Genomic DNA, 18,527 nt, shown 5'->3' on the forward strand with positions numbered 1-18,527 from the left:
GATCAAGGGGTATGGAGAGAAAGCAGGAAAGGGGTACTGAGGTGAATGATCAGCCATGATCTTATTGAATGGTGGTGCAGGCTCGAAGGGCCGAATGGCCTATTCCTGCACCTATTTTCTATGTTTCTATGTAAGGGTCATTCACTGTAACTGTACAGAGTCGCTGTTTATTGAGGGTAAGAGTCACTCACTGTGTGACTGGATGGGGTCACTGTTTATTGAGGGTAAGGGTCACTCTGTGTAACTGGATGGGGTCACTGTTTATCCAGGGTAAGGGTCACTCTGTGACTGGACAGCTGAGAGATTCTGGTCTTACCTTTCCCTTCAATGCTCCCTCTGGGCCAATGACTTTATCGAAGATGTGTTTGGCCACATGTGCGTCGACGGCCGAGAGCGGGTCGTCCAGGAGATACACGTCCGTGTCGCTGTATACCGCTCGGGCCAGGCTCACCCGTTGCTTCTGTCCCCCCGAGAGGTTGATTCCCTACACAGGGAGTGTCAGATGGTTACTGGGAAGCCGTCAACCAGATCCAGGTGGTGAATTGGTGGGTGAGAGAGGTGTTTACCTTCTCGCCGATCTCGGTCTGGTCCCCGCCGGGCAGTACGTCTAGGTCGGTGATCAGCGCACAGTTCTCCAGCACCTGTTGGTATTTGTGCTCATTGAGAGACTCCCCAAAGACAATGTTGTCCTTTAGCGTGGCATTGCGAATCCAGGCCTGCTGAGGGACCAAGGCCACAGTTCCCTGGGAGAAAAAACACTCAAATATTACTGGAATGTCGAGCCCAGCACGGCAACCGTCCACCGTTAAATGGGCGTGCGCTGATAGCGACCAAAGAGTTAAAACCATCATCCATTTGCATTAACATCAAAGTTGCCGGTTACCGGGTCTTCAGCGCTCCGTGTATTGCAGGCAGGAATGGCTGTGTCTACACACTGGTTCTCACCTTGTTAAGGTGCAGTGAATGGAAGAGCAAACGTAAGTAAATAAGAAATAAAAGGAAAAATCAGCAGGTCAGGTACAGAAAGTTGTGACTCAACATTGAGTTCAACAATTTCAGATCATAAAACACTGCTCCCATTTTCCAGACAGTAGCTGTCGGTAAGGATTCTGCTATTCCCATTTACACCTCCGCTAGTTGTTACAATACCCTTTCGCCACGCACCATCATCTCTTTTGTCATTTAATCTCTCCTGCCTTCCACCCGATCACAGACCTTCCCTTTTGTTCTTTCCCCCTCCCCGCCTCCCTTTCCCTGCCCCCACACTTGCTTAAAACCTGTCACAACTCTGATGAAAGGGCATCGACCTGAAACGTTAACTGTTTCTCTCGCCATTGATGCTGCCTGACCCGCTGAGTGTTTCTGCCATTTTCTGCTTTTATTTCAGATTTCCAGCATCTGCAGGATTTTGCTTTTGTATCAGTAAATATCGCCTTGTTAATGTTCAGTGACCTTTTGTGTACTGAAGCTGTCCTAATCCTCTCTCGGTGGCATGGCCTTCCCGTTCGTGCTAAGCACTGACTGCAGTTTAACTAAAGGTGGAGCTACGAACAACTGGGCAAATGGACTCGACACAGGAGGAGCATTTTTGTTATATTAGAGTACTATAACATTGAGTAGACTAGGCTGATACACTCTGCAGTTCAGAAGAATGAGAGGTGATCTCATTGCAAGATTAACATAGAGCAATAGGTGCAGGAGTAGGCCATTCGGCCCTTCGAGCCTGCACCGCCATTCAATGAGTTCATGGCTCAACATGCAACTTCAGTACCCCATTCCTGCTTTCTCGCCATACCCCTTGATCCCCCTAGTAGTAAGGACTACATTTAACGCCTTTTTGAATATATTTAGTGAATTGGCCTCAACAACTTTCTGTGGTAGAGAATTCCACAGGTTCACCACTCTCTGGGTGAAGAAGTTCCTCCGCATCTCGGTCCTAAATGGCTTACCCCTTATCCTTAGACTGTGACCCCTGGTTCTGGACTTCCCCAACATTGGGAACATTCTTCCTGCATCTAACCTGTCTGAACCCGTCAGAATTTTAAACGTTTCTATGAGATCCCCTCTCATTCTTCTGAACTCCAGTGAATACAAGCCCAGTTGATCCAGTCTTTCTTGATAGGTCAGTCCCGCCATCCCGGGAATCAGTCTGGTGAACCTTCGCTGCACTCCCTCAATCGCAAGAATGTCCTTCCTCAAGTTAGGAGACCAAAACTGTACACAATACCCCAGGTGTGGCCTCACCAAGGCCCTGTACAACTGTAGCAACACCTCCCTGCCCCTGTACTCAAATCCCCTCGCTATGAAGGCCAACATGCCATTTGCTTTCTTAACCGCCTGCTGTCCCTGCATGCCACCCTTCAATGACTGATGTACCCTGACACCCAGGTCTCGTTGCACCTCCCCTTTTCCTAATCTGTCACCATTCAGATAATAGTCTCTCTGTTTTTACGCCCAAAGTGGATAACCTCACATTTATCCACATTATACTTCATCTGCCATGCATTTGCCCACTCACCTAACCTATCCAAGTCACTCTGCAACCTCATAGCATCCTCATCGCAGCTCACACTGCCACCCAACTTAGTATCATCTGCAAATTTGGAGATATTACATTTAATCCTCTCATCTAAATCAGTAATGTACAATGTAAACAGCTGGGGCCCCAGCACAGAACCTTGCGGTACCCCACTAGTCACTGCCTGCCATTCTGAAAAGTACCCATTTACTCCTACTCTTTGCTTCCTGTCTGCCAACCAGTTCTCAATCCACGTCAGCACACTACCCCCAATCCCATGTGCTTTAACTTTGCACATTAATCTCCTCTTGTGTGGGACCTTGTCGAAAGCCCTCTGAAAGTCCAAATACACTACATCAACTGGTTCTCCCTTGTCCACTCTACTGGAAACATCCTCAAAAAATTCCAGAAGATTTGTCAAGCACGATTTCCCTTTCACAAATCCATGCTGACTTGGACCTATCATGTCACCTCTTTCCAAATGCGCTGCTATGACATCCATAATAATTGATTCCATTATTTTCCCCACTACCGATGTCAGGCTGACTGGTCTATAATTCCCTGTTTTCTCTCTCCCTCCTTTTTTAAAAAGTGGGGTTACATTGGCTACCCTCCACTCCATAGGAACTGATCCAGAGTCTATGGAATGTTGGAAATTGACTGTCAATGCATCCGCTATTTCCAAGGGCACCTCCTTAAGTACTCTGGGATGCAGTCCATCAGGCCCTGGGGATTTATCGGCCTTCAATCCCATCAATTTCCCCAACACAATTTCCCGACTAATAAGGATTTCCCTCAGTTCCTCCTCCTTACTAGACCCTCCAACCCCTTTTATATCCGGAAGGTTGTTTGTGTCCTCCTTAGTGAATACCGAACCAAAGTACTTGTTCAATTGGTCTGCCATTTCTTTGTTCCCCGTTATGACTTCCCCTGATTCTGACTGCAGGGGACCTACGTTTGTCTTTACTAACCTTTTTCTCTTTACATATCTATAGAAACTTTTGCAATCCGCCTTAATGTTCCCTGCAAGCTTCCTCTCGTACTCTATTTTCCCTGCCCTAAACAAACCCTTTGTACTCCTCTGCTGAGTTCTAAATTTCTCCCAGTCCCCGGGTTCGCTGCTATTTCTGGCCAATTTGTATGCCACTTCCTTGGCTTTAATACTATCCTTGATTTCCCTTCATAGCCACAGTTGAGCCATCTTCCCTTTTTTATTTTTACGCCAGACAGGGATGTACAATTGTTGTAGTTCATCCATGCGGTCTCTAAATGTCTGCCATTGCCTATCCACAGTCAACCCCTTCAGTATCATTCGCCAATCTATCCTAGCCAATTCACGCCTCATACCTTCAAAGTTACCCTTCTTTAAGTTCTGGACCATGGTCTCTGAATTAACTGCTTCCTTCTCCATCCTAATGTAGAATTCCACCATATTATGGTCACTCTTCCCCAAGGGGCCTCGCACAACGAGATTGCTAATTAATCCTCTCTCATTACACAACACCCAGTCTAAGATGGCCTCCCCCCTAGTTGGTTCCTCGACATATTGGTCTAGAAAACCATCCCTTATGCACTCCAGGAAATCCTCCTCCACCGTATTGCTTCCAGTTTGGTTTGCCCAATCTATATGTATATTAAAGTCACCCATGATAACTGCTGCACCTTTATTGCATGCACCCCTAATTTCCTGTTTGATGCCCTCCCCAACATCACTACTACTGTTTGGAGGTCTGTACACAACTCCCATTAAAGTTTTCTGCCCTTTGGTATTCCGTAGCTCCACCCATACTGATTCCACATCATCCAAGCTAATGTCGTTCCTTACAATTGCATTAATTTCCTCTTTAACCAGCAACGCCACCCTGCCTCCTTTTCCTTTCTGTTTTTCTTTGCTAAATGTTGAATACCCTTGGATGTTGAGTTCCCAGTCTTGGTCACCCTGGAGCCATGTCTCCGTGATGCCAATCACATCGTATCCGTTAACTGCTATCTGCGCAGTTAATTCGTCCACCTTATTCCGAATACTCCCTACATTGAGGCACAGAGCCTTCAGGCTTGTCTTTTTAATACACTTTGACCCTTTAGAATTTTGCTGTAAAGTGGCCCTTTTTGTTTTTTGCCTTGGGTTTCTCTGCTCTCCACTTTTACTCATCTCCTTTCTGTCTTTTGCTTCTGTCTCCATTTTGTTTCCCTCTGTCTCCCTGCATTGGTTCCCATCCCCCTGCCATATTAGTTTAACTCCTCCCCAACAGCACTAGCTAACACTCCCCCCTAGGACATTGGTTCCGATCTGCCGAGGTGCAGACCGTCCGGTTTGTACTGGTCCCACCTCCCCGAGAACCGGTTCCAATGTGGGAAAGCGGGATGTGTCGAGGACAGAGAGAGGCTGCAAAGAGATTTGGATAGGTTAAGCGAATGGGCTAAGGTTTGGCAGATGGAATACAATGTCGGAAAAGGTGAGGTCATCCACCTTGGGGAAAAAAAAAACAGTAAAAGGGAATATTATTTGAATGGGGAGAAATTACAACATGCTGAGGTGCAGAGGGACCTGGGGGTCCTTGTGCATGAATCCCAAAAAGTTAGTTTGCAGGTGCAGCAGGTAATCAGGAAGGCGAATGGAATGTTGGCCTTCATTGCGAGAGGGATGGAGTACAAAAGCAGGGAGGTCCTCCTGCAACTGTATAGGGTATTGGTGAGGCCGCACCTGGAGTACTGCGTGCAGTTTTGGTCACCTTACTTAAGGAAGGATATACTAGCTTTGGAGGGGGTACAGAGACGATTTACTAGGCTGATTCCGGAGATGAGAGGGTTACCTTATGATGATAGATTGAGTAGACTGGGTCTTTACTCGTTGGAGTTCAGAAGGATGAGGGGTGATCTTATAGAAACATTTAAAATAATGAAAGGGATAGACAAGATAGAGGCAGAGAGGTTGTTTCCACTGGTCGGGGAGACTAGAACTAGGGGGCACAGCCTCAAAATACGGGGGAGACCATTTAAAACCGAGTTGAGAAGGAATTTCTTCTCCCAGAGGGTTGTGAATCTGTGGAATTCTCTGCCCAAGGAAGCAGTTGAGGCTAGCTCATTGAATGTATTCAAGTCACAGATAGATAGATTTTTAACCAATAAGGGAATTAAGGGTTACGGGGAGCGGGCGGGTAAGTGGAGCTGAGTCCACGGCCAGATCAGCCATGATCTTGTTGAATGGCGGAGCAGGCTCGAGGGGCTAGATGGCTTACTCCTGTTCCTAATTCTTATGTTCTTATGTTCAATGCCCCAGGAATTTGAATCCCGCCCTGCTGCACCACTGCTCAAGCCACGTATTCATTGAGCTATCCTGCGATTCCTACTCTGACTCGCATGTGGCACTGGTAGCAATCCCGAGATTACTACTTTTGAGGTCCTACTTTTTAATTTAGCTCCTAGCTCCTTAAATTCCTGGGACATTGGAACCGGTTCTGGGGGAGGTGGGACCAGGACAAACCGGATGGTCTGCACCTGAGCAGGACCGGAACCAATGTCCTAGGGGGAGTGTTTGCTCGTGCTGTTGGGGAGGAGTTAAACTGATATGACAGGGGGATGGGAACCTATGCAGGGAGACAGAGGGAAATAGAATGGGGGCAGAAGCAAAAGATAGAAAGGAGAATAGTAAAAGCGGAGGGCAGAGAAACCCAAGGCAAAAATCAAAAAGGGCCACATTACAGCAAAATTCTAAAGTGGTAAAGTGTGTTAAAAAGACAAGCCTGAATGAAGGCTCTGTGCCTCAATGCGAGGAGTATTCGGAATAAGGTGGACGAATTAACTGCGCAGGCACCAAGTAACAAATATAATATCATTGGCATCACGGAGACATGGCTCCAGGGTGACCAAGGCTGGGAACTCAACATCCAGGGGTATTCAACATTCAGGAAGGATCGGCAGAGAGGAAAAGGAGGTGGAATGGTGTTGCTGGTTAAAGAGGAAATTAATGCAATAGTAAGGAAGGACATTAGCCTGGATGATGTGGAATCGGTATGGGTGAAGCTACGGAATACCAAAGGGCAAAAAACGTTAGTGGGATTTGTGTACAGACCACCAAACAGTAGTAGTGAGGTTGGGGACAGCATCAAACAACAAATTAGGGATGCGTGCAATAATGGTACAGCAGTTATCATGGACGACTTTAATCTACATATTGATTGGGCTAACCAAACTGGTAGCAATGCGGTGGAGGAGGATTTCCTGGAGTGTATAAGCGATGATTTTCTAGACCAATATGTCGAGGAACCAACTAGAGGGCTGGCCATCCTAGACTGGGTGATGTGTAATGAGAAAGGACTAATTAGCAATCTTGTTGTGCGAGGCCCCTTGGGGAAGAGTGACCATAATATGGTAAAATTCTTTCTTAAGATGGAGAGTGACACAGTTAATTCAGAGACTAGGGTCTTGAACTTAAGGAAAGGTAACTTCGATGGTATGAGGCGTGAATTGGCTAGAATAGACTGGCAAATGATACTTAAAGGGTTGACGGTGGATAGGCAATGGCAAACATTTAAAGATCACATGGATGAATTTCAACAATTGTACATCCCTGTCTGAGTAAAAATAAAACAGGGAAGGTGGCTCAACCGTGGCTAACAAGGGAAATTAGGGATAGTGTTAAATCCAAGGAAGAGGCATATAAATTGGCCTGAAAAAGCAGCAAACCTGAGGACTGGGAGAATTTTATACTTCAGTAGAGGAGGACAAAGGGTTTAATTAGGAGGGGGAAAATAGAGTATGAGGGGAAGCTTACTGGGAACAGAAAAACTGACTGCAAAAGTTTTTATAGATATGTGAAGAGAAAAAGATTAGTGAAGACAAACGTAGGTCCCTTGCAGTCAGATTCAGGTGAATTTATAATGGGGAACAAAGAAATGGCGGACCAGTTGAACAAATACTTTGGTTCTGTCTTCACAAAGGAAGACACAAATAACCTTCCGGAAATACTAGGGGACCGAGGGTCTAGAGAGAAGGAGGAACTGAAGGATATCCTTATTAGGCGGGAAATTGTGTTAGGGAAATTGATGGGATTGAAGACTGATAAATCCCTGGGGCCTGATAGTCTGCATCCCAGAGTACTTAAGGAAGTGGCCCTAGAAATAGTGGATGCATTGGTGATCATTTTCCAACAGTCTATCGACTCTGGATCAGTTCCTATGGACTGGAGAGTAGCTAATGTAACACCACTGTTTAAGAAAGGAGGGAGAGAGAAAACGGGTAATTATAGACCGGTTAGCCTGACATCAGTAGTGGGGAAAATGTTGGAATCAATGATTAAAAATGAAATAGCAGCGCATCTGGAAAGCAGTGACAGGATTGGTCCAAGTCAGCATAGATTTATGAAAAGGAAATCATGCTTGAAAAATCTTCTATAATTTTTTGAGGATGTAATTAGCAGAGTGGACAAGAGAGAACCAGTGGATGTGGTGTATTTGGACTTTCAAAAGGCTTTTGACAAGGCCCCACACAAGAGATTGGTGTGCAAAATTAAAGCACATGGTATTGAGGGTAATGTACTGACGTGGATAGAGAACTGGTTGGCAGACAGGAAGCAGAGAGTCGGGATAAACGGGTCCTTTTCATAATGGCAGGCAGTGACTAGTGGGGTGCCGCAGGACTCAGTGCTGGGACCCCAGTTATTTACAATATACATTAATGATTGAGATGAAGGAGTTGAGTGTAATATCTCCAAGTTTGCAGATGACACGAAGCTGGATGGCGGTGTGAGCTGTGAGGGGGACGCTAAGAGGCTGCAGGGTGACTTGGACAGGTTAGGTGAGTGGGCAAACACATGGAAGATGCAGTATAATGTGGATAAATGTGAGGTTATCCACTTTGGTGGCAAAAACATGAAGGCAGAATATTATCTGAATGGCGGCAGATTAGGAAAAGGGGAGGTGCAACGAGACCTGGGTGTCATGGTACATAGAAACATAGAAAGATAGAAAATAGGTACAGGAGTAGGCCATTCGGCCCTTCGAGCCTGCACCGCCATTCAATGAGTTCATGGCTGAACATGCAACTTCAGTACCCCATTCCTGCTTTCTCGCCATACCCCTTGATCCCCCTAGTAGTAAGGACTACATCTAACTCATTTTTGAATATATTTAGTGAATTGGCCTCAACAACTTTCTGTGGTAGAGAATTCCACAGGTTCACCACTCTCTGGGTGAAGAAGTTTCTCCTCATCTCGGTCCTAAATGGCTTACCCCTTATCCTTAGACTGTGACCCCTGGTTCTGGACTTCCCCAACATTGGGAACATTCTTCCTGCATCTAACCTGTCTAAACCCGTCAGAATTTTAAACGTTTCTATGAGATCCCCTCTCATTCTTATGAATTCCAGTGAATACAAGCCCAGTTGATCCAGTCTTTCTTGATATGTCAGTCCCGCCATCTCGGGAATCAGTCTGGTGAACCTTCGCTGCACTCCCTCAATAACAAGAATGTCCTTCCTCAAGTTAGGAGACCAAAACTGTACACAATACTCCAGGTGTAGCCTCACCAAGGCCCTGTACAACTGTTGTAACACCTCCCTGCCCCTGTACTCAAATCCCCTCGCTATGAAGGCCAACATGCCATTTTCTTTCTTAACCGTCTGCTGTACCTGCATGCCAACCTTCAATGACTGATGCACCATGACACCCATGTCTCATTGCACCTCCCCTTTTCCTAATCTGTCACCGTTCAGATAATAGTCTGTCTCTCTGTTTTTACCCCAAAAGTGGATAACCTCACATTTATCCACATTATACTTCATCTGCCATGCATTTGCCCACTCACCTAACCTATCCAAGTCACTCTGCAGCCTCATAGCATCCTCCTCGCAGCTCACACTGCCACCCAACTTAGTGTCATCTGCAAATTTGGAGATATTACATTTAATCCCCTCGTCTAAATTAGTAATGTAAAGTGTAAACAGCTGGGGCCCCAGCACAGAACCTTGCGGTACCCCACTAGTCACTGCCTGCCATTCCGAAAAGTACCCATTTACTCCTACTCTTTGCTTCCTGTCTGACAACCAGTTCTCAATCCACGTCAGCACACTACCCCCAATCCCATGTGCTTTAACTTTGCACATTAATCTCTTGTGTGGGACCTTGTCGAAAGCCTTCTGAAAGTCCAAATATACCACATCAACTGGTTCACCCTTGTCCACTCTACTGGAAACATCCTCAAAAAATTCCAGAAGATTTGTCAAGCATGATTTCCCTTTCACAAATCGATGCCGACTTGGACCTATCATGTCACCTCTTTCCAAATGCGCTATGGCATCCTTAATAATTGATTCCATCATTTTACCCACTACTGATGTCAGGCTGACTGGTCTATAATTACGTTTTTTCTCTCCCTCCTTTTTTAAAAAAGTGGGGTTACATTGGCTACCCTCCACTCCATAGGAACTGATCCAGTCTATGGAATGTTGGAAAATGACTGTCAATGCATCCGCTAGTTCCAAGGCCACCTCCTCAAGTACTCTGGGATGCAGTCCATCAGGCCCTGGGGATTTATCGGCCTTCAATCTCCCCAACACAATTTCCCGACTAATAAGGATTTTCCTCAGTTCCTCCTCCTTACCAGACCCTCTGACCCCTTTTATATCCAGATGGTTGTTTGCGTCCTCCTTAGTGAATACCGAACCAAAGTACTTGTTCAATTGGTCTGCCATTTCTTTGTTCCCAGTTATGACTTACCCTGATTCTGACTGCAGGGGACCTACGTTTGTCTTTACTAACCTTTTACTAACATCAGTCATTGAAAGTTGGCATGCAGGTACAGCAGGACGTGAAGGCGGCAAATGGTATGTTGGCCTTCATAGCTAGGGGATTTGAGTATAGGAGCAGGGAGGTCTTACTCCAGTTGTACAGGGCCTTGGTGAGGCCTCACCTGGAATATTGTGTTCAGTTTTGGTCTCCTAGTCTGAGGAAGGACGTTCTTGCTATTGAGGGAGTGCAGCGAAGGTTCACCAGACTGGGATGGAAGGACTGACGTATGAGGAGAGACTGGATCGATTGGGCCTGTATTCACTGGAGTTTAGAAGGATGAGAGGGGATCTCATATAAAATTCTGACGGGACTGGACAGGTTGGATGAAGGAAGTTGTTAACCTGTGGAATTCCCGACCGCAGAGAGTTGTTGATGCCAGTTCATTGGATATATTCAAGAGGGAGTTAGATATGGCCCTAACGGCTAAAGGGGTATGGAGAGAAAGCAGGAAAGTGGTACTGAGGGAATGATCAGCCATGATCTTATTGAATGGTGGTGCAGGCTCGAGGGGCCGAAAGGCCTACTCCTGCACCTATTTTCTATATTTCTATGTTCCTATAATCGATTTTTGGATGTTAAGGGAATCAAGGGATATAGGGATAGTGCAGGAAAGGGGAATTGAGGTCGATGATCAGCCATGATCTCATTGAATGGCAGAGCAGGCTCGAGGGGCCGAAAGGCCTACTCCTGTTCCTATTTCTTTTGTTATAAGAACAGGAGGCGGCCATGCAGCCTCTCGATCCTGTCCACCATTCACTTAGTTCATGGCTGATCTGTATCTTAACTCCATATACCCGCCTTTGTTCCGTGAGCCTTACTTCCCTTGCTTAACAAAAACCTATCAGTTCTGAGATGTTGAGTTGAGGCACAGCCTCAATACGTACCGACCCATCACAGTGCCTTGCTCAATGTCATTGTCTCCCCTCCCCACACCATTTTTAAAGTATTTTATCTGACCTGCTCCCAGATATTGTTCTGGGACTCTGGCCCTTGCAGCGGAGAGGCCGGGAATGAATCCGATTCGGGATTTTTCCTACCTCACCCTGGGGGGACGTTCTACTCCCGAGGCCAGAAAATCCCAGGTGGCCACAGTACATGTCCCAATGTGCCGTATGGGCTACTCCTGCTCCTAACTCTTATCGTGCTAAAATTGCATGTGCACGCACACGCCCAACTATAAGCAGTGTGGAACTGTCTCTCCCTGCTTTCATTTACCGCACCATTGGTGAGTGACTCGGTAATACTGTGATTCTGAGAAACATTCTTCAAAATGAGGATTATTAGTGGGCCTCCCCTGGCATTCCTCCAGTGCTTGTCCACAGATCCCTGAAAGTAGCAGGCCAGGTGGATAAGGTGGTTCAGAAGCGTTACGGAATGTTTGCCTTTATTAGCCGAGGCATAGAATACAAGAGCAGGAAGGTTATGATTGAACTGCATACAACACCAGTTAGGCCACAGCTAGAGTACTGCATGCAGTTCTGGTCACCATTACAGGAAGGATGTGATTGCACTAGAGAGGGCACAGAGGAGATTTACGAGGATGTTGCCTGGACTGGGGAATTTTAGCTATGAGGAAAGACTGGATAAACTGGGTTTGTTTTCTTTGGAACAGAGGAGGCTGAGGGGAGACCTTATGGAGGTGCATAAAATTATGAGGGGCCTAGATAGAGTGGATAGGAAGGACCTATTTCCCTTAGCAGAGGGGTCAATAACCAGGGGGCATAGATTTAAAGTAATTGGTAGGAGGTTTAGAGGGGATTTGAGGGGAAATTTCTTCACCCAGAGGGTGGATCCTGGGGTCGATTTTTCCAATTCTCTGATTGGTGGATCCTGGGGTCGATTCTATGATTGGTGGATCCCGGGGTCGATTTCTACCCTGCCCGTTTGGTGCACAGACAGTGGGATTTACCCGCTCTAATCCAGCTGCTTTCCCGCGGGTCCCGATCGTAGCTGCTCCTCTGAGCAGGCGAGAGGGACCCCGCTGGAAGGGAGCAAGGTCTTTAAATCAGCAGACTGGCTCCGATAATGTCACTTTATGAACAGGAGGTGGCCATTCAGCCCCTCGAGCCTATTCTGACATTCTGTGAGATCACGGCTGATCTGAATCTGAACTCCATCCACCCACCTTGGCTCGATATCCTTGAATACCCTCAGCAATCGCTCACAGATTTTAAATGATTAACTGAGCGAGCATCTACTGCTTTTTGTGGGAGACAGTTCCACATTTCTACCACCCTTTGTGTGAAGAAGTGTTTCCTAACTTCTCTCCTGAATGGCCTGGCTCTGATTTGAAGGTTATGTCCCCTTGTCCGAGACCCCCCCAGCAGAGGGAAAACATTTCTCCCCATCTACCCCATCAATTACTTTCAAAATCCTAAAAAAATGTCATAGAAATCATAGAATTTACAGCACAGAAACAGGCCATTCAGTACAGCAGGTCAAACCCGGTCTTTATGATCCACACCTGCCCTCCTCACTTCATTACAGCAGTGACACCACTCCAAAAGTACTTCATTGGCTGTAAAGCGCTTTGAGACGCCCAGTGGTCATGAAAGGCGCTATAGAAATCAAAGTCTTTCTTTTCTTTCTTTACTTCTACTCACCCAATCAACATAAGATTAATCAGGGACTGCAATTTAAACCGTAAGCCTGCCCCCTCCCTCATGCTACTGTGTACAAGAATCAGACAGTGGGGTACACACGCACACTGTGTACAGGAATCAGACAGTGGGGTACACACACACACTGTGCTGTGTACAGGAATCAGACAGTGGGGTACACACACACACACTCACTACAGGAATCAGACAGTGGGGTACACACACACACTCACTACAGGAATCAGACAGTGGGGTACACACACACACTGTGTGCAGGAATCAAACAGCGGGGTACCCAGGCACACTGTGTACAGGAATCAGACAGTGGGGTACACATGCACACTGTGCTGTGTACAGGAATCAGACAGTGGGGTACACACGCACACTGTGAGGTGTACAGGAATCAGACAGCAGGGTACCCGGGCACACTGTGCAGTGTACAGGAATAAGACAGCGGGGTACAGACGCACACTGTGTACAGGAAACAGACAGTGGGGTACACACGCACACTGTGCTGTATACAGGAATCAGACAATGGGGTACGCAGACACACTGTGCAGTGTATAGGAATCAGAGAGTGGGGTACACACACACACTACGCAGTGGTACAGGAATTAGACAGTGGGGTACATATGCACACTGTGCGGTGTACAGGAATAAGACAGTGGGGTACTCATGCACACTGTGTATAGGAATCAGACAGTGGGGTACACATGCACACTGTGTATAGGAATCAGACAGTGGGGTACACATGCACACTGTGCAGTGAACAGGAATAAGACAGTGGGGTACACACGCACACTGTGCAGTATACAGGAATAAGACAGTGGGGTACACAGGCATACTGTGTACCGGAATCAGACAGTGTGGTACCCACGCACGCTGTGTACAGGAATCAGACAGTGGGGTACACACGCACACTGTGGGGTGTACAGGAATCAGACAGTGAGGTACCCAGGCACATTGTGCAGTGTACAGGAATCAGACAGTGGGGTACACACACACACTATGCAGTGTACAGGAATCAGACAGTGGGGTACATACACACACTGTGCAGTGTACAGGAATCAGACAGTGGGGTACACACACACTATGCAGTGTACAGGAATCAGACAGTGGGGTACAGGAATCAGACAGTGGGGTACACATGCACACTATGCAGTGTACAGGAATCAGACAGTGGGGTACAGGAATCAGACAGTGGGGTACACACACACTGTGCAGTGTACAGGAATCAGACAGTGGGTACAGGAATCAGACAGTGGGGTACACATGCACACTATGCAGTGTACAGGAATCAGACAGTGGGGTACAGGAATCAGACAGTGGGGTACACACACACTGTGCAGTGTACAGGAATCAGACAGTGGGGTACAGGAATCAGACAGTGGGGTACACATGCACACTATGCAGTGTACAGGAATCAGACAGTGAGGTACACATGCACATTATGCAGTGTACAGGAATCAGACAGTGGGGTACACATGCACACTATGCAGTGTACAGGAATCAGACAGTGGGGTACACATGCACACTATGCAGTGTACAGGAATCAGACAGTGGGGTACACATGCACACTATGCAGTGTACAGGAATCAGACAGTGGGGTACACATGCACACTATGCGGTGTACATGAATCAGACAGTGGGGTACACATGCACACTATGCAGTGTACATGAATCAGACAGTGGGGTACAGGAATCAGACAGTGGGGTACACATGCACACTATGCAGTGTACATGAATCAGACAGTGGGGTACACATGCACACTATGCAGTGTACATGAATCAGACAGTGGGGTACACATGCACACTATGCAGTGTACAGGAATCAGACAGTGGGGTACAGGAATCAGACAGTGGGGTACACATGCACACTATGCGATGTACAGGAATCAGACAGTGAGGTACACATGCACATTATGCAGTGTACAGGAATCAGACAGTGGGGTACACATGCACACTATGCAGTGTACAGGAATCAGACAGTGGGGTACACATGCACACTATGCAGTGTACAGGAATCAGACAGTGGGGTACACATGCACACTATGCAGTGTACATGAATCAGACAGTGGGGTACACATGCACACTATGCGGTGTACAGGAATCAGACAGTGGGGTACACATGCACACTATGCAGTGTACAGGAATCAGACAGTGGGGTACACATGCACACTATGCAGTGTACATGAATCAGACAGTGGGGTACACATGCACACTATGCAGTGTACAGGAATCAGACAGTGGGGCACACATGCACACTATGCGGTGTACAGGAATCAGACAGTGGGGTACACATGCACACTGTGCAGTGTACAGGAATCAGACAGTGGGGTACACATGCACACTATGCGGTGTACATGAATCAGACAGTGGGGTACAGGAATCAGACAGTGGGGTACACATGCACACTGTGCGGTGTACAGGAATCAGACAGTGGGGTACACATGCACACTATGCGGTGTACATGAATCAGACAGTGGGGTACACATGCACACTATGCAGTGTACATGAATCAGACAGTGGGGTACACATGCACACTATGCGGTGTACATGAATCAGACAGTGGGGTACACATGCACACTATGCGGTGTACAGGAATCAGACAGTGGGGTACACATGCACACTATGCGGTGTACATGAATCAGACAGTGGGGTACACATGCACACTATGCGGTGTACAGGAATCAGACAGTGGGGTACACATGCACACTATGCGGTGTACATGAATCAGACAGTGGGGTACACATGCACACTATGCAGTGTACAGGAATCAGACAGTGGGGTACACATGCACACTGTGCGGTGTACATGAATCAGACAGTGGGGTACACATGCACACTATGCAGTGTACAGGAATCAGACAGTGGGGTACACATGCACACTGTGCGGTGTACATGAATCAGACAGTGGGGTACACATGCACACTATGCGGTGTACATGAATCAGAGTGGGGTACACATGCACACTATGCAGTGTACATGAATCAGACAGTGGGGTACACATGCACACTATGCAGTGTACAGGAATCAGACAGTGGGGTACACATGCACACTATGCGGTGTACAGGAATCAGACAGTGGGGTACACACACACTGTGCAGTGTACATGAATCAGACAGTGGGGTACACATGCACACTATGCGGTGTACATGAATCAGACAGTGGGGTACACATGCACACTATGCGGTGTACATGAATCAGACAGTGGGGTACACATGCACACTATGCAGTGTACATGAATCAGACAGTGGGGTACACATGCACACTATGCGGTGTACATGAATCAGACAGTGGGGTACCCACCTCGACCGCCACTCTGCCCTCCAGCTTCTCCATCTCCCCCAGAAGAGCTGAGATGAGCGATGACTTGCCGCATCCAACATGCCCGACCACAGCCACCAGGGAGCCTCGGGGCACCGTCAGACTGATCCTGGATTAGAAAAACAGAATGGTCACGTCAAAGGCAGCAGTTTTCATAATTGGACACTTGGAGGAAGGGCCGAGACCCAAGAAGCAGGCTCGATCACAGCAAGAGACGCAGTCGGGGAAGAGTAATAAGTGAAGTGAAACTGAGCTCAGGGTTTCAATCGGAGACAAGGAAATCCGCAACTGTCCTAGGAAACAATGAGTCAGTCAGGTTGGTTCAGTGGGCAGCTCTCTCGCCTCCGATTCACAAGGTCGTGGGTTCAAGATCCACTCCAGAGATTTGAGCCCATAGTCCAGGCTGACACTCCAGTGCTGTACTGAGGGAGTGCCGCACTGTCGGAGGGGCAGTACTGAGGGAGTGCCGCACTGTCGGAGGGGCAGTACTGAGGGAGCGCCGCACTGTCGGAGGGGCAGTACTGAGGGAGTGCCGCACTGTCGGAGGGGCAGTACTGAGGGAGTGCCGCACTGTCGGAGGGGCAGTACTGAGGGAGTGCTGCACTGTCGGAGGGGCAGTACTGGGGGGGTGCCGCACTGTCAGAAGGGCAGTACTGGGGGAGCACTGCACTGTTGGAGGGGCAGCACTGAGTGAATGCTGCACTGTCGGAGGGGCAGTACTGAGGGAGTGCCGCACTGTCGGAGGTGCCACCTTTCAGAAGAGATATTAAACCAAGGCCCTGTCTGCTATCTCCGGTGGATGTAAAAGATCCCATGCCACTACTGGAAGAAGAGCAGGGGAGTTATTTCCCAGTATCCTGGGCCAATATTTATCCCTCGACCAATATCACTAAGACTGATGATAATTTCTCACTACAGCTTGTGGGATCTTGCTGTGCACCATTTCCGGTCGGGTTTGGCTAAATAACAACAATGACTGCTCTGCAAAAGGAATGCTTTGGCTGTGAATCGCTTTGAGACGTCCCGATGATGTAAAAAGGCTTCTTTCCCCTCTCCACGATTCAAAACAACTCCATTATCATTGCATCGCATGACTACCAGGAACTACATGGACCTTGAACGTTTATCGGTTATTTCTTGCTGCAGGGAGAGCGAAGGCTGTGTACAATGGGATATTTAGAGAAACATATAGAGGACCATGGTGAAATAAGAAGGGACAGATGGCCAGGGGGACTTCCCCCTGATCAAACATGACCCGTATCTTGTATTCTGTCCAAGAATGCAAATCAGAAAAGAGATCAACACCCAAACACATCTACACGCAACATACCGACACCGCCAGTTTAACCAGTCTGGTAGCATTCGTGTCATTTCACAGCTCACACAGAATAGAAACAGACTAAGTGCACACAAGGGTCGGTGGGTCTGTCCCACCGGCAGGATAGACCCACCAGGGGTGGTATACAGTCAGGAGGGAGTGGCCCTGGGACTCCACACCTCGAAGTCTCATGGCTTCAGGTCACATGGAGCAAGGAAACCTCCTGCTGATTACCACCGACCGCCCTCACTCAGCTGATGAACCAGTACTCCTCCATGTTCAATACCACTGGGAAGAATCGCTGAGTGTAGCAATGGCACAGAATGTACCTTGGGGGAGCGGGGAGGAGAAGGGATTTCAATGTCCATCACCAAGAGTGGCTCAGTAGCACCACCTACTGACCGAGTCCTGAAGGACATAGCTGCCAGACTGGGCCTGCGGCAGGTGGTGAGAACACCAACATGAGGGAAAAACCTATATGACCTTGTCCTCACCAATCTCTCTGTCGCAGATGCATCTACGCCATGACAGCATGGGTAGCAGTGATCACCTGTGGGCCATCAGCAGTAGCAGTATTGTATTCCACCACAATCTGTAACCTCACGGCCCGGCATATCCCTCACTCTACCATTACCATCAAGCCAGGGGGCCAACCCTGGTTCAATGAGGAGTGCAGAAGAGCATGCCAGGAGCAGCACCAGGCGTACCTAAACATAAGGTGCCAAACTTGCGCAAAACATAAAAACGGATAGTAAAAGCTTTTACCGATATATAAAACGGAAGAGAGTGACTAAAGTAAATGTTGGTCCCTTAGAAGATGAGAAGGGGGATTTAATAATGGGAAATGTGGAAATGGCTGAGACCTTAAACAATTATTTTGCTTCGGTCTTCACAGTGGAAGACACAAAAACCATGCCAAAAATTGCTGGTCACGGGAATGTGGGAAGGGAGGACCTTGAGACAATCACTATCACTAGGG

At 47.6% G+C, this 18,527-nt stretch overlaps 1 protein-coding gene across 9 annotated transcripts in view; it reads right to left on the reverse strand.

Moving 5' to 3' along the window:
* The window catches only part of LOC139256026 (ATP-binding cassette sub-family C member 3-like), a 91,957-nt gene that overhangs the window by 52,354 nt on the left and 21,076 nt on the right, over window positions 1-18,527 (reverse strand). For all 9 annotated transcript variants that reach the window (XR_011592148.1, XM_070874100.1, XM_070874101.1 and 6 more), the window contains exons 8-10: window positions 16,213-16,339; window positions 567-743; window positions 317-484 (exon numbers count right to left, since the gene is read on the reverse strand). Coding sequence is in view for 8 of the 9 variants with exons in the window: in XM_070874100.1 (XP_070730201.1) it covers window positions 317-484; window positions 567-743; window positions 16,213-16,339 (472 nt within the window). In the remaining variant the exon portion in view is untranslated. The remainder of the gene's footprint in view (window positions 1-316; window positions 485-566; window positions 744-16,212; window positions 16,340-18,527) is intronic.

Source organism: Pristiophorus japonicus, unplaced genomic scaffold (genome assembly GCF_044704955.1).
Source record: "Pristiophorus japonicus isolate sPriJap1 unplaced genomic scaffold, sPriJap1.hap1 HAP1_SCAFFOLD_678, whole genome shotgun sequence".
NCBI lineage: Eukaryota > Metazoa > Chordata > Chondrichthyes > Pristiophoridae > Pristiophorus > Pristiophorus japonicus.